Below are 15894 nucleotides of genomic sequence, written 5' to 3'. Positions count from 1 at the left end.
TCTGGATGATGAATCGAAATATAAATCGTGATTTCAAATTTTGACTTGATCTTTAAAAAACATTCATGTACGCCCTGTGCGGTGACGAGTTCCTGACGTCAATGCATGCACCATGTCCAAGTTGCTTGGGCAACAAGCATGTGGGAAATACGATTGTTCATGTACGCCCTGTGCGGTGACGAGTTCCTGACGTTGTCAATGCATGCACCATGTTGCTTGGGCAGCAAGCATGTGGGAAATACGATTGCGCCGCCTGTATCATCTTTACACGTATATACGCATGCTTTAAATTGTTCACGGACACCATAGTTGTCTTTAGTAAAAATAAACACACAACAAAACACATTGCACACATTGTATATTTAAGTAGACAACATGCTTTGTTTTGAAAACATAGCTAGTGCTAATGCTAAAGTCAAAGCAGGATCCCATTCAAATGCTAACAGGTAATTAGCATAAAAAAAAAAAAAAAAAAACAAAAACAGCATGCAAAAATCCACGATACAGCGAGTCAGCGAAAGGCGAACCGCAATATAACGAGAAACCACTGTATCTTTACAGTAGACCTGAGTAGTGCTGGATGATGAATCGAAATATAAATCGTGATTTCAAATTTTGACTTGATCTTTAAAAAACATTCATGTACGCCCTGTGCGGTGACGAGTTCCTGACGTCAATGCATGCACCATGTCCAAGTTGCTTGGGCAACAAGCATGTGGGAAATACGATTGTGCCGCCTGTATCATCTTTACACGTATATACGCATGCTTTAAATTGTTCACGGACACCGTAGTTGTCTTTAGTAAAAATAAACACATAACACAACAAAACACATTGCACATATTGTATATTTAAGTACAAAACATGCTTTGTTTTGAAAACATAGCTAGTGCTCATGCTAAAGTCAAAGCAGGATCCCATTCAAATGCTAACAGGTAATTAGCATCGACTTCTGGAGTGATACTCCTTCAAATAACAAATATTTAAACACCAAAGTTGTGGAAACACATACACACAGGTAAGGTAACACTACTCAAAGGAATGAATTATTCCCAATATGTGAAAAAATTGAATTATATCAATCGCACTACACGGTCCCAAGAGGCCAAAACACACAACACAGCCAGTATTTTTTTCCCCAATCATTATTATAGTCTATGCTTATTAACTAACCTTCTTGCTAATTTTTCTTGGTCCTTTTAAGTTATATTTAAAGTTGGTTTTCAAGGATTTTTTTCCCTTTGGTCAAAATTCAAGGATACAAGCACTTTTTTTTGTACCAACACACATTTTTCCAATAACGGCACAAAATACGATCCCGGGTTAGCTCAGTGTGAAAATAACAGACGATAAAACAAATATGACGAAAAAATAATGCAAATGTTCTATGTGAGGCCTCAGTTTCACATGTTCCCACGGTCATTTGTAAATGACAAAAAGAATAATGCTCAAGAATAGTGTCCCACATGCAGGGATGAATGGGCTTGAGGCTGTGCTGATAGTTTGGAGGAGTTGAGTTTTAGTCGTTGAACAGTAAGTTTTGAAATCAATGAATAACAAATCTAATAACCATCATTTCAATCTCAAAATAGTGGTGATTTTCTTCATAATCGTCCAGCCCGAGAGCACAACTTGCCAACCTAAAAATAAGTGTTCAAAACTATCCATTGTTGAAAATTGGCAAAGAGACGAGAACCATGAAATGGATAAAATACTTTAGAATGAACTTAATTTGACCTCTAAACTTTTAAAGGCACATTTCCAATTGGTCATTGTTTCAGAATCGCATACTTGCTGTTCCCTTGTTGAAAGTTAAAATTCGCAACCAGGCAAGGGAGCTTTATTTATATCGCACATTTCAAATACAACAAAGGCTTTTACGAACAAAAGAATTGAAGGTGTTCAAAGCAAAGGGGGAAAAAATCTAAGACGTTCAAAAGTAGAGCAAATAAATGAAAAGTAGTTTCCTAAAATTACGATAAGAATGTTCAGCGCAAGAAGAGGGAAAAGTATGCTGAAAAAAATGCTTTAAAAGACCAGAATCAAAGGGTAGGAGAGTAAAACGTTTGTTAACCTGGATTAAAAAATAAATTTAACCCGGCGGTAAATTCGGTTCTGTTGGTGGATTAGCATAACCGCTAATAGCTGATTCAACATGTTTGCTTGGAACTTTGGGCTCTACGAATTGACTCAATTCTGCTGACCTCAGCCCCTCAATGCTTATTCAAGAAGCATTTCTTTCATGTATTCACTATTCCGGATTGAAGCTATTCAGTGATTTACAGACAAGGAGCAGAATTTTAAAATCTATTTTATAGCTAATCTGGATCCAGTGTAAAGACTTTAGGATGGATGGATGGAGAGGGAGAGAGAAAGAGAGCTAGCGATCTATTTATCTTACTGTCAGATGCACGTTCCAAAAGTTGCCTTGCATTAAAATAGCAACATCGTCACACACAAGCAATTAATTGGAATGCACAATCCTCTATATTAACATTGATTGGACTTGGGTAATATGTTCTGATCTCTTTGTTGTGGTCAGGACCCGCGCCGCAGCATTCTGAATGAGCTGAATCTGTTTTTGAGGGAGTCCAGTAAAAAGACTTCTCAAAATCAAGTCTACTGGGGATAAAAGCATGGATAAGCTCTTCTTGGTCTGCTTGGAGCATGAAACTCGGAAGGTAAATCAATAAGCACCCCAGGGTTCTGGACTTGGTTCTTTGTTTTAGACAGTGACATGGCATGACAACAGCCCTTTGATCCATGACTTGACCAAAAAAAAAAAAAAAAAAAAAAAAAAAATCGCTGGTTCAAGTAGAATTGGTATTTTTTTTTTTTTTTTTAAAAAGTCACCTTTACCATGCAGTTCGCATTTTGACATCCCCGGACCAATTGATCAACAGTACCTCGCCGTTGCAACGCCCCAAACAGGATGTTCTCAGGGGGAAGTGGCCACTGATCTCAGAGTGTCATCAGCAGGTTGCGACAGAGATCCAGAGATTTTGAAAGAGTCATAGAAAGCAATGGGCAATCGGGCGTTCTTGTGAATTTATACTTGACACCAGTTGTGAATTTGGCTGGTCATCTTTTTGCAGAACAGCAAGTTGTGCAAAAAAACGGAGCAGTTGGACATTTGCATTAAACACACACACACACACACGCACACACACACACACACACACACACACACACACACACACACACACACACACACACACACACACAGTTGCACAAGGTATAATTATGGTGAGGAAAAAGTACGTATAATTTTCGATTTTACAACAATCGGGCATTTAAACGGAATTGCTTCGTTTTGTAGAGCCACTATTTTTTTTCTTTTAAGAGTTATGCTAAGAACACACACACACGCTCGTACGCCAACTAGAGAAATGCTATTCTGCTTGCTGGCTACTGTCAAGGTGACCTTGAGCAAGGCCAGGGTTGATTATTGGGAATTATCGGCACCGTTTTTTTTTTTCTTTTTTGACGATCGAAAAGTTAAACGCTTGTTGCTGTGACTCTCGTCCACTATGGCTTGTTCAGAGCAACATCTAATTGCAATACGTAACAAGTGTCACCAATAGGAGTGGGAAATCGACATTGTCATCGATATTATCGTCAACGTTCCTTTTGGGATGTGTGATTTTTTACCACTCGAGTATTGGCTGCAAAGTCGGAGGAAGTGATAAAGTTCTCATTCGGTGAATCGGCGTACATAAACTGCAGAGTCATTTTCAAACGATGACCTGGAACATTCCTAGAAAATCACAACGCTCCATCACTAATGAGCCATATTTGCGGGCTACTCAGGTGACCAATGGGTGGGGGTAGGGGGGGATTCCTGGTACCTGCGGGCACCACGCTGCTGACCGCTTTGCATTACTTACATTACATACTTATTTGTTATGTCCTTGTTTATGATGATACTAGTGCAGCCTGTACTACCGGAGACAAATTCCTTGTGTGTTCTACATATATGGCCAATAAAGATGATTCTGATTCAGATTCTGATATATCGTTCCCCATGACTCAGCATCAAAATAAATAAATAATTACATCCTTCCGAGTACAGCCGAGCATTCTAAATATACAAATAAGAGAAAGAATACGCTTCATGGAAAATCTGGTCCTTTCCGAAATAACATCGCACTACTTGCCTTGACAGCTGCGGTGACAGCAGCAGTGGCTGCAATGCTGAGGCCCTGCTTGCCGAAGTTCACCATGGTCTCGTAACTTCGTTCCTTGGCCTGCACAATGTACTCGTCTATTTCCTAGCCCAAGAAAAGTAACGGGACATTTATTCAGGACAGCTCAATCACGTTAAGAAAAGGCATTGCAACTTTTAGGAAAATCTCAATTCAACCAGGGGTCTCACCCTCTCTCTGGAAGACAGCAGTGGGTGCAGACATTTCCTGTAAATGAGACTTGCTCCTCTGGTGTAAGGGGATAGGAGCCAGATTACAAATGCTACCTTCAGTTCATAGTACAAAGGAAACCTGCAAATGGACAAAATATATCAATGCACCAATCAAATAATGCGACGATCCAAAAAGATATGCATGGTCACTAAATTAGAAGTTTCATGGGATTTGGGGGGGTGGGGGGGATAGGTCGTCGCTGAAATTGACTGATTCCTTGTATTTATTTGTTGATCATTTATCCGTTAGTGGAGCTTGGTCACATTTAAACAGGAAGTGTTCGCCAGAAGGCATTTTGCAACATGTGCCAACAGCATTGAATGCATTGTTCTCATTGCAATTTGACAAGCGGCTGCCATCTTGGTGGGATACTCAATAAATAAATAAATAAAATCGCGGAATGAGCATTTCAAACGCCTCTAAAATCCTCCATAACCGATAAATTCACCAGCAAAAAAAATCATGACTTAAGTGGGTGGTGTATTCTGCTGCCGATCTACGCTGCCCTTCTCATGAATAATGTTTCATTTGCGCGATTTGAGGTTTTTAGGGCAAGGGACGCTGTTTGAAATATCAAAATTTTCAGGAGTATCCTTCGGAATTTCAGCCTGTGTGGGCTGGGTGAATTTGCGGATATTTTCAGCTGAAATTTGTCAACAAAAGGAAGAATGGGTTCCCCCAGTAACAAACAAACGTTCACAGAAAATATTGAATTTCTGCTGCTGTTTACCATCCATCTATTTTCCGATCGGCTTATCCTCACAAGGGTTGCAATGGGTGCTGTAGCCTATCCCAGTCGTCTTCGGGCAGTAGGGAGGGGACACCCTGAACCGGTTGCCAGCCAATCGCAGGGCACACAGGGACGAACAACCATCCGCGCTTACACTCACAATTTGGAGTGTTCAATCAGCCCGCCGTGCATGTTTTTGGAATGTGGGAGGAAACCGGAGTACCCGGAGAAGACCCACGCAGGCCCGGGGTGAACAAGCAAACTTATCATTTGAGCTTTCCGTGCGTACAAAAATGATTTGACCAGCAGACGCAACTCGCTGCACATTCCGTACACCTGCACATTGAATTGTTAAACTTGTCGATATATAATTTATTTTATTTTGAGTTAACTCACCATGCCAGTGTTAGGTCAGTGATGGTCTCCACCACAGTGTAGAGGGCAAAAACAATCCAGTACATCATCCATCGGACCTACAAGAACACAGAGCAAATTAAAACTGAACAATGTACGTCTAGTTTCAAATACAAAATGTAATCAGAGATGGCTTTGTGTGTCCCTTGATGCTGATTTAAAAAGTCTTTACTTTTTTCCCCAAGCACATCTCATTTTTTATTATTTTTTTTTTTTGTTTTCAAGTTTGACCAAGAAAAGCTTGCGCAATAAAAGGCTTGCCCGGCTTTTGTTGACATTTCCTTGACCCACCTATGGTGCCTACCATGCCCGACAACAATTCACGGAGGTCGTGCTGGTTGCGCGCTGGAGCTCATCACTTTGAACCATAAGCCAATTTCGATTAACTCCACACAATTATAATATACAGTAACAAAGGTAAAAATACAGTTGAAAAGAAAAGGGCATCGGTCGCCGTCATTCTCTGGCGGTCCTAGAAGCAGTCCGCCACGAGGCAGTCCAACGGCAGTCGGGCTGCGTGAACGAAGCCTCAGCTACGGCTCTCATTCAAGTGAATTACTCCGTGCGCATGTGAAATTTTCCAATATTTTCATAATATTGTTTTTGGAGTCGCGGAAAACGGGCTTGTTGTCTGTTCGTGTATTTGAGACAACTTTCAACATCGACTATTAGACCAATCCAAGTCTTTTTTTTTTTTTTTATGTCCAAGTTTTACTTTATCTTTGTATACAGCTGTGGTTGTTTTTGAAGGTGCTCTATAAATAAAAATGAGTTGAACTGAGCGTTATTAGTAGGATTCAGTGGGCTCACTACTTTTTGACGGCCCCTTGAATTTATCGCTTGGAGATGAAGTTCACGAATACTTTTGGAAGGGACTGTTTGTATTCAGCCTCTGTTGAGGGCGATGTTGCTAAAATTTCAATATAAGATGCAGCAGTACAAAGTCTCAAGGCAGGTGAGAGAGAGAGAGAGAGAGAGAGAGAGAGAGAGAGAGAGAGAGAGAGAGAGAGAGAGAGAGAGAGAGAGAGAATTGTCTCACAAGCACAACAGTTCAGAATTCATAATAAAAATACAGAGACAATGAAAACAGAGTGCACAGGCAAAATTTCCCCTCCTTCCTGCACCATTGTTCGCCGGTTAATTTGTGACCTCGCGGTGAACTCTTTCAAAAACACTCACGCAGAGAGGCTCATGGGAATGAAAAAGGTAAAGGGGGGGGGGGCAGAATAAGATGGTGAGACTGTCTAATTGGTTTCAATGCATCGCTAGCTTTCCCTTTCATTCCCCCCGTTGTATAATTTGCCAGGCTCTGTCTGACCACACATTTGAGTGTTTTTCATCTTTCATCTCAGTAGATTGGAGAACATTACCTCGGTGAAATATACAGCAGCCATTTTGCATTCCTGATGCAAAATATGACATTAACTGGCCCTGTGTGTGAATAACTGCTTTGCATTAAAAGGGCAATGAAAAGAAAATGCCTGACATCAGCTTTTCAGAGACTCGGGCAGTAACCCAACAAGAAGCTTTAGTTGTCGAATTAATACACATCATGGATGATACCTCTAAGATCAAAGCAATTTCATATTAATTTAACATGAATCTGTGTAGGGATGAAGAAAAAAAAAAACACTATTTTGCACGGGCAAAAAAAAAGTTCTCTCAACAGACAAAAACACAGTTGACATAGTTGACCGTGTATTAAACTTATAATTGTAAAATTTTTTTGGTATTTATTGTGCTCCAGTACTGGGGTCCAATAAATTTATTGAAATTTTTTTTAAGTTTCCCTTTTCTTGGGAGCCATTCTGACTGTTTGGTACTTGTTCTGAAAAAAAGTTCGTGTCGACATCTCTCCATTCTTTCATAAAAACGTGGCTGCTTCGGGCATCTGTGATTGGGTGATTTGATTTTGTACCCAAGTGTCACATTCACCGCGCGACAACATGTGTGGGTGCCTATTTTGACCTGATTGCACTGACGTCAACTGTTTGTTCACTTAATTAAAACATTACATTTCAATAAATAAACACCGGAGAAAGTATTTTCTAATGAAAATAGAATGATTTCCGGTCTTTTACCGTGTCAATCACTTCTGATTAGATGATTGAGGAGGCTGAGCTTCCGCCTACATATACGAAAGAGCTTTATGCCTTTCGTAAAAAGTACAGAAATAGAGGTGGGTCAAGAAAGCAAGCAACATCTGGTGCTCTTTTGACTCAACTCAACTGTATTTATGGAGCACTTTAAAACAACCACCGCTGTATACAAAGCGCTCTACTAGGAGCAAATATCAAACATACAACACTAAACAATAAACAACTTTGAGAACTAAACCAAAATTGTTATGTGGACCCTCGCGATCTGCTTCATTATTTTAATTCTCTCATTGTTTTGGATTGTTTTTAAAGCACTTTTTATTGTGTTATATAGAGGCATGTAAGGAGAGTCAAATTAATAAGGCGCACACCCACAATGCTCCTAATTTAAGACTGCTCAAAGTCAGGTGCCACAACTTTAGTCAGAATTCCGATTAGCATCTTTGTAACTTCAATTTCTTTATGGTTATGACAGGAGTTTTAGCTGCGGCATTTCAATGTATATGTGTCTATAAAGGGTCTTACATATTCCTTGACATTTTTTGTCTTGACAGCTTTATAGGAGTAGTATGCAGGATACAGCGTCCCAAACAGGAGCCTGCAAAGACAAAAAAAAAAAAACATGGCTTATTATTAATCATGTTACATTTCATTAGTTAAAGCACTAGACATTACTAGCGATACCTTAACTGTTAGTTCTTTGTTTATAGCACTCAAGCGCTAAGGTATCGCAATAAGTGCTACGCAATGTAACATGTGTGACATTTATTTCATGATACACTGGGTGCGAAAACCCTTTCAGTATAGATGCTAACTTCGCAATAGTCTCGCGATGGCAGGCACGTTCAAGAACGCTACACAAAACCAAATATTGTTTCACAATGTATCCTAATCCTAGTGGCCATCGGGAGAGCTATTAGCCATAACACTACACTTCAGTCCCATTTTTTATATTATGTCCAAAAACACATTGTTTTTTTTTTTGTTTGTTTTTTTAAAAGTTTTTAGCGTGAATTTTTGTTTAAATAATAAATCTCCGCACAATAGTGTGATATGGATCGTATCGTAAGGTTCATGTCGTACCGTGACGTTTGAATGAACACAGATTTACTAAGACTGGGAAAGAGCGCTGGGCGAGTTACGCCACAATTTGTAAATGGATTCGGTCTGCTTGCACTGCTGTTCGAGCTTTCGCAAAAGCCGGCATCATTTCGGAGGAGCCGCATGGCAACGAGACTGACTGACAATGACGCGAGGGAACCTGGCATGCCTGATTGTGAACTTGCCCAGCTGTTCATTTCAGATACAGAATATTAGGACTTTTGATGGATTTGATTATGAGAATTGATCAAAAATAAATAAATTATGTGAGTACATTGTTAGATACTTCAATAAAGTACAACCACACTCGGTTTTGCTGCTGTTACCTTTTTAAAAACATACCTGCTACCGGATTGTTTAAGCTTGCGTACTAAAGTTTTACCATGTCTGCGTCCAGTACATCACATCTTGCGTATGTGTTAAAAACAGAAATAGCACCGATAACTGGCCTTTTAATGGGGTGTGCCGTATGGTCGTGACAATACGGTATTTCTCAAAGGTAAATGTGAATAATCAAGATGGAGAGCATGGAACCTCAGAAGGAAAGCAGAAAATCATCTCCAGCTCTGGCATCTCTGATACCATCACACACTGTGGAGGCTTAACTCTCAAGCTACGCTGTGTCTCCAACCGTAGATGCTGAAGAGAAACCTCTCTTTGTCGTAACTCAGCTCAACTTTCCACACTTGAGCAAACATGCCGGAAAGTACCTCTGTATCCCTGCAAGCAGCTAACCCTCAGAGAGACTTTTTAGTGCCTCGGGTAAAGTAATTACTTTGCAGTGTACCAACCAAAGCGAACACGCTGGATCTCCTAGCAGTATTTGTTTCAATAGTTAGACGGAGCCGTGGAGAGGGCAACGAATCACCTCTCGCACCCACAGTGACATGTGGTGGATGAGGATGCTTCAGCAAAGGTGCAATCAATCAGATTCGTCTTTGCCAAGAAGGGTTGAATAAAGCCACTTAAAAGGTTGTACCGCAAGAAAAATTGCTGCCAGAATCAACAAACTGTCCCCGCAACAAAGAAACGTGGGCGTGTTCGTGTAAAAGTGTTGTTGGAAAACCAGCTACGCAACATAACAGACCATCAACAGTGAAAGCACCAGCAGTCATGGCGAAGAGGAAGGAATTCTCGAACCATGACCATCAAATGGCCGAACTGTATGGCGGCTTAACAAGTCCGTTGAGAGCAAACTGCAAGAAGATGAATTCCTCTTACAATAGTTTTATTCTGATGTTCATGGATTCTTGGTAACATGAATCATCATATTTTCATGCAATGTAAGGCTCAAACTAAGGATGACTTTAATAACACGGGTCAACAAATGATTCATTTTCAGATAAATGCGCTGCGAGTGTTGTGAGCGACTGGCTGAGACCACGGTCCAAAGATTTTGACGCTGATGGATTATGAAGCTTTGGCACAGATGAGGAAAAGTGTGTGACAGTGCCGGCAGACTACGTTGGAAAAAAAAAAAAAAGTACCGTAAGCTTCTCATGATATTAGAAGTCCTTAGCGTGAAAAATTCACCTCATTTATTGAATGACCCTCATATTAAGAATATATTATTCACATAAAATTATCCAAGTGTTGTGTTTACATAAATCTGGAAGAGGCCAGGCAAAAACCACTTCTGAGAGAGAACATCAACTAAAGAGGGCAAAAAACGATGAGGACACAGTTAAAAGTTAAATGACCATCGTTTTTATTCTTTACTCTATTCTTTGTTTTTTTACATTATGCACAACTCTCATTTAGTGTGCAATAATCTAATTGTAACATGTATTTGTTACATATTTTGCATATTTTGATTCTTTTTTATGCTTTAGAAAATATTTATGTCCGAATTTTGGGGGGCTTGGAACGGATTAGGGCATTTACATGGAAAACGCGTCTCTACTCACATTTTCTAGTGAAGAACTTTCTTCCAGAACCAATTAATTTCGTAAGTAGAGGTACCACTGTATTTTATTTGACGCCACTGTCAATGCCAGACTGAGATTTTTTTTCCCCAAGTTACTCCACACTTTCCACCACAAATGTAATTTGAGCTTCTAAGAACTATAGAGAGAGCACTTTAAATGGATTCAGTGAGTCAGAAAGTTTACAAAAACCACACCCCATCTCAAATCTACCATCATATCAAAACTACGATCTCTGCTGGTGCGTATTCCTTCCTATTCCTCACTTTCATCCCTGCACTCTTTGCGTGCAGCTGACAAAATAGACATGTTGCCTTTGGAAGGGCCTTGACTGTGGACTCGGGATCAATTTCACTGGCTTCCTGACATTGCACACCAATAACCAGATGGAAGCTGGGGGAGGATATACACAAAAGACCGAAGACAAAGAACTGAGAGACTAATAAAAAAAAAAACACAAGACACCAGAACAGAGGGAGAAAATTAAACAGTTATCCCCAGCAAATAGAACAAGTCATCCCCCAAAAAAACAAACAAAAAAAAAAAACCCAAATAATTGTTTCCAACTCCTTAAAATAAAATCTCCTCCTCTTCTTTAGGCACTTCAGAACCCCGTAATGTTTACGTGGCTTTCTCAGCGGGCTTGAAAAAAATGTTGACAGGCAGTTGGTGTCGCTGCTTCTTACAACTACCTTTTACAGTCTTCCTTATCTCCAGTCTTCCTTATCTTTGTTTTGTTCTTCTCTCTATACCGTACGTACTCTTTGTTCACGTCTTAATGGCAGGATACTGCAGCACCATTTTTTTCCCCTTCTGTGAGCATATCCAGGTTTGCCACGTTTGATAAAGTCACAGATCATTAAGTATTATGATTTCCAGTTTTATTGCATATGTACTGAAAGGTACAACTGGAAAGTAGTTTCACATTGTATTAACATATGAAATCCGTCTTTAAAACAAGATGTACAGAACGCAACAATACATTTATGGGAACAACAGTACCAAAAAAAAAAGAAAAAAAAAAGAAAACAAAAACAGTCAAACATTTTCCTGTCTCGAGGTTTTTAGCAGGTATGCGAGTCCCAAAATAAACACGTTGCCCCCTCAGGAATAATGACGCCGCCTTAAAATGTAAACATTCTCATTTTTTTCAGATGTCCTGATCCAATTACGTGATCAGAAATCAGGGAGGGGGGTGGGAGGCGATCAAGTGGTTTTCAGCTGATTGATGATTGGTGCAAAAATGGTTACCGGTATCTTCATTTTCTGAATTTTTTTTTGGTTACAAAGTTATCAAATAATCCAAAACTATAAATATCTTGCCAAATGGTGCAGTAAAAGCTTAATTTTACTTTACACAATGTTATGTTTTGTTTTTGGGGGCTGCTAGCAATCAGAGTGACAGTAAAGAACCAGACAGAAACTCTCTGTGCTCAGCTAATGCTCTCCGTCTGCGCTGCATCGCCTAAAATTGTGTATGGTGAAACAATAAAACTGCACACAAAGGCTGTGAATACATTTGTACATTATGTGCATGAATATTTTGCAAAAAAATTCAAAAACGGGTTTCACATTGTCTGTTATGTGCAGAATTGTCTGAGAAAAAAAATATTCCATTTGAATAGAATGAATGAAAATGAATAGAATGTTCGATATATATAAAAAAAGAAATACATCTGGGAAAAAAACCTTGATCCAAAATACAAAGCATTCCGCGGGATGCAGGCAGAGGTTGCATTATAGTGTTAGATTTGTGCCACAATCATAAGTAAATAACAGGGACTTTTGAACACATAAGTTTTCAACGCTTAGGAACCGTTCATAATTGATGATTTTTGTGCTTTTTTGCATTTTAGGGTCTGCAACTAACGATTGTTTTCATCATTGATTAATCTGCCCATTATGTTGTTGATTAATCGATAAATCCGGAAAAAAAAAACATTTTAATTTCCACCCCTTTATTCAATTTTTTTTTCCCCCCCAAGATGGCGCCCGGATAGGCAGCCATTGGCAAGTGCTCTTCAAGAGCCTTGCGTTTTTTGTTGTTTTTTGTTGTTTTTGTCTTGTTTTGTCACATGGTGGTGTTGTTACGTCGTGTGGACCTGATGTGGACTGTTTTCAACATTTTTGGCCATGGCATTCGTCAAAGAAGAAGAATCTGTGCTTGGTGGTTGCGCCTTCTCGGCAGCACACGCGTACCAGCACCGATTTCTTGATTGGGAGGAATGTCGGCACTATTTGAGTGTCGTTGCTGGACAGCCCGGGGGCGCTTGCGTTTTGTCATGGGCAGCATTTTCACAGCCCCGCTTTGTTCAGCGAAAAGGTCGATGCTGATGGACAGTCTGCGGCTGGATGGATGCATGGATTGAGGAGCCGCCAATGAGAAGAAAGGAGCGCCAGCGCAGAGCGCCGATTCGTATGTGGAACTGGGAGTCGCGTCTTGGAATGGAAGCGAACTTACATGGGACAGGAGAAGAGAGCCAATCTCTCTTTTTTGTTAATGATGCTACAGCTTCTTGTTGCTTTCAAGCTTAGCTTGTAGCAGACGTGTGCACATTGCAGCGTGACGTCTTTGATCCACTGGTGAAAAGGACACTTTGCTTCGCTCCTCTTTCATCTAAAACTGGTTCAGACAACAAAGTGTATGCAGGAAAGTGGTTAAGTGTGCACGATTGTCTGTGTCTCCTGTGTTGTTCTGTATTATTTTGTCATTTTTTTGTGAACTTTTCTTTTGATAGCGGCGCGGACACCCGCAGCGGCTCCTCTTGTTTTATGTTGAGAGGAAAGAAATGTCATTTGTGCTGTATGTTACACATACAGTACATTTGACAATAAGGCTTATTCAATCCAATCCAAAAATAAAAAAAAACATGCCATTACTTTATATGCAGGAAATGCATGAACATAAATTATGATTCAGTTACTAGTTTTTGGTCCATGTCACAAAATTAGGCCTGCAACTTTGGACATTTTGGTATTTGGATATCCTATTGCATATTTTTGGGGCATACCAACACATGATATAGCACGAAGTACAATCCCAACACTTGTGAAAATATGATGAAATAAATATGATGCAAGGCATTAAATGCGAGAATGTAGCAGAAGGAAAATCCAAGAGGCTTCGATTTCACATCACACGAGGTAATTTTGTACATGACAAAACACAACGGTGTTCAAGAATAGAGTTTGAAACAATTATATCTCGGAGGTCTACAGACCATTCCATTGTTTTTAAGTTTTAATGTCAACAAATAACCGATTTTGTAATCGTGATTTCAATCTTAATCTAAATATTTTTCTCCCATCATCCTCCAGCCCTAGTATCGGATATCACAAAGTGGTATCGAGCCATTGTGCAGTTAGTCGGGTTGGCCTCTAACTTCAAATTTAGAGCTGGGGCTGGCACTCCTTAATAGCTCAACATGTCGCAACATAAGTCCCAACTCAACACATACACAATTAACTCGGATGACTCACTAACAATATGGACGGTTACATAGATAAACAAGTCAACTTTCGACTGATTGGCAGATCGCCACATACAACCGTGTTGGGATCACGAAAGTATCCACGTCACTGCATAATAACATCGTTCAGACGCATAAAACGACGTCCAATGTAACCTACAAACGCCAAAAACTAAAATTCAGCAACAAGGTTACTAGTTAGCCCAGCATGCTAACAAAGCTAACTCCCATCAACTGTCATTTTACATTCAATCTCGTAAAAAGTACGCGTTTAATTCATTTTGATCAACGGCTGTGATTTTGTACTTACACGACGCTTCTTGAAATGATCCAGGACACCATGTTCTTTGTCTCTCCAAGTGCTGGGCTGTGTTTCAGTTAGAGAACTGCCGAAGTGGTGATGTCGGTAGCCAAGCCACAGTTAACTTGGTCTGCCCAAAACTTCGAAGGGACCTACGAGCTAGCTGCGCTTCAGCCGCTCGAGTTATCTGAAATGTTGCTCCTGTTTACCCTCTTCTGGTGGTCATGACTCCAAGAAATCGATATGACGATTGATGTCCACGACGTTTTCTGTAGTTAGTTGCCCGATCTTATTCCGCGATTCCCTCGCTCACTGCTTCTCGGTTTCTGGCAACAGAACAACACTCACTTAGCTACCGACGTCACGACTAAAGAACTAACCTTCTCCCACCGGCCACTGGAGGCTCTTGACAGCAGATCCATTTTCATTGGCTGGTGAGGCTCAGTCAAGATCACGTGATCTTTTGTAACTAGGAAGCAATATTTTGAGTTTTGGAACCGCTGTGCTGCATGATGCATAGAAAAGACAATAATTTCAACAATAGTCATACAATCGTTCATAATTAAATTAAATATTCAGTTCGAATTACGTTAATATTTAGCATACAGGAGGTGCAGTTTTATTGCATCTTGATGCAAGTATTGTGTGAAAATGCTCATAGATGAAGTCTCCAACGACCAGTATGGCATCATCGGTGTGTAGTTTACACTTGACACATGATAATTTAGCAATACATAATTTATTCTCTTGCATGGGAATTAAAATGTATCCTGATACTTGAAGTACAGTATGTGACCCTGATTTAATTTATACATTAAGAAGCCTTTTATTAACACACCTGGGGGATATACTATATTTTGAAAATGTGCATACCATCTCCTTTATATTCAAGAATCCAACCATCAATTATTTTTTTTGCTGTTTATCCTTGGAGTGACAGGTGAGCTGGCACCTTTGAGTGACAGTTGCCAGTCAAACATAAGGAACATGGGCAAATAAGCAGTGCACAAGCACATTGAAACTATTAAATGGTCACCAAATTCAAGAGTATCACTTTTGTATTTGCATTCTAAGCATTTGGCATTTTTTCTTCCTTTCTTTTCCTTTCGTGATGCAATAGATTGGGCTTCAGTAGTGAATGTTGTTCGCAAACGACTCATTCCAGTGACTGAAATTTTTGAGTAAAGATCCTGAATAGAATCACTTTATGAATGGATTTGTTCCTTTCTCAGTTCTGTTGAGCTCATTTTCAAGGGTTTGCCGCACAATATTCTGGCATTCGCAGGGCGGCGATGGTGAGTTCGCATGGAGAGTCAGAGACAAGCATCTCGGTCTTGCTGCAGAGTGGCTTTCACTGCCCACCCCCACCAGAAACAACCTTAACCACACCCCAGACCCCGTTTCCTGCCCTGGAGATCCACGAACAGGACATGAGA

General features: G+C 40.0%; 1 protein-coding gene across 2 annotated transcripts in view; it reads right to left on the bottom strand.

Annotated features, from left to right (window-relative positions):
* Nucleotides 1-14846, bottom strand: part of reep3b (receptor accessory protein 3b) — a 20870-nt gene extending 6024 nt beyond the window's left edge. The window contains exons 1-5 of one of the 2 annotated variants that reach the window (XM_019892628.1): nt 14468-14846; nt 8187-8259; nt 5545-5621; nt 4376-4496; nt 4158-4271 (exon numbers count right to left, since the gene is read on the bottom strand). In XM_019892628.1, the coding sequence (XP_019748187.1) occupies nt 4158-4271; nt 4376-4496; nt 5545-5621; nt 8187-8259; nt 14468-14499 (417 nt within the window). In that variant the 5' untranslated portion in view covers nt 14500-14846. Of the gene's footprint in view, nt 1-4157; nt 4272-4375; nt 4497-5544; nt 5622-5838; nt 5844-8186; nt 8260-14467 lie in introns of those variants that run through there. The other variant, XM_019892629.1, reaches the window with a different exon arrangement.
* Nucleotides 14847-15894: the final 1048 nt, after the last annotated feature.

The sequence above is a fragment of the Hippocampus comes genome, unplaced genomic scaffold (assembly GCF_001891065.2).
Source record: "Hippocampus comes isolate QL1 unplaced genomic scaffold, H_comes_QL1_v1.1 scaffold47, whole genome shotgun sequence".
In the NCBI taxonomy this organism is placed as follows: Eukaryota; Metazoa; Chordata; class Actinopteri; order Syngnathiformes; family Syngnathidae; genus Hippocampus; species Hippocampus comes.
Note: the sequence above shows the minus strand (reverse complement) of the source record. Positions and strands in the feature narration are given on the sequence as shown.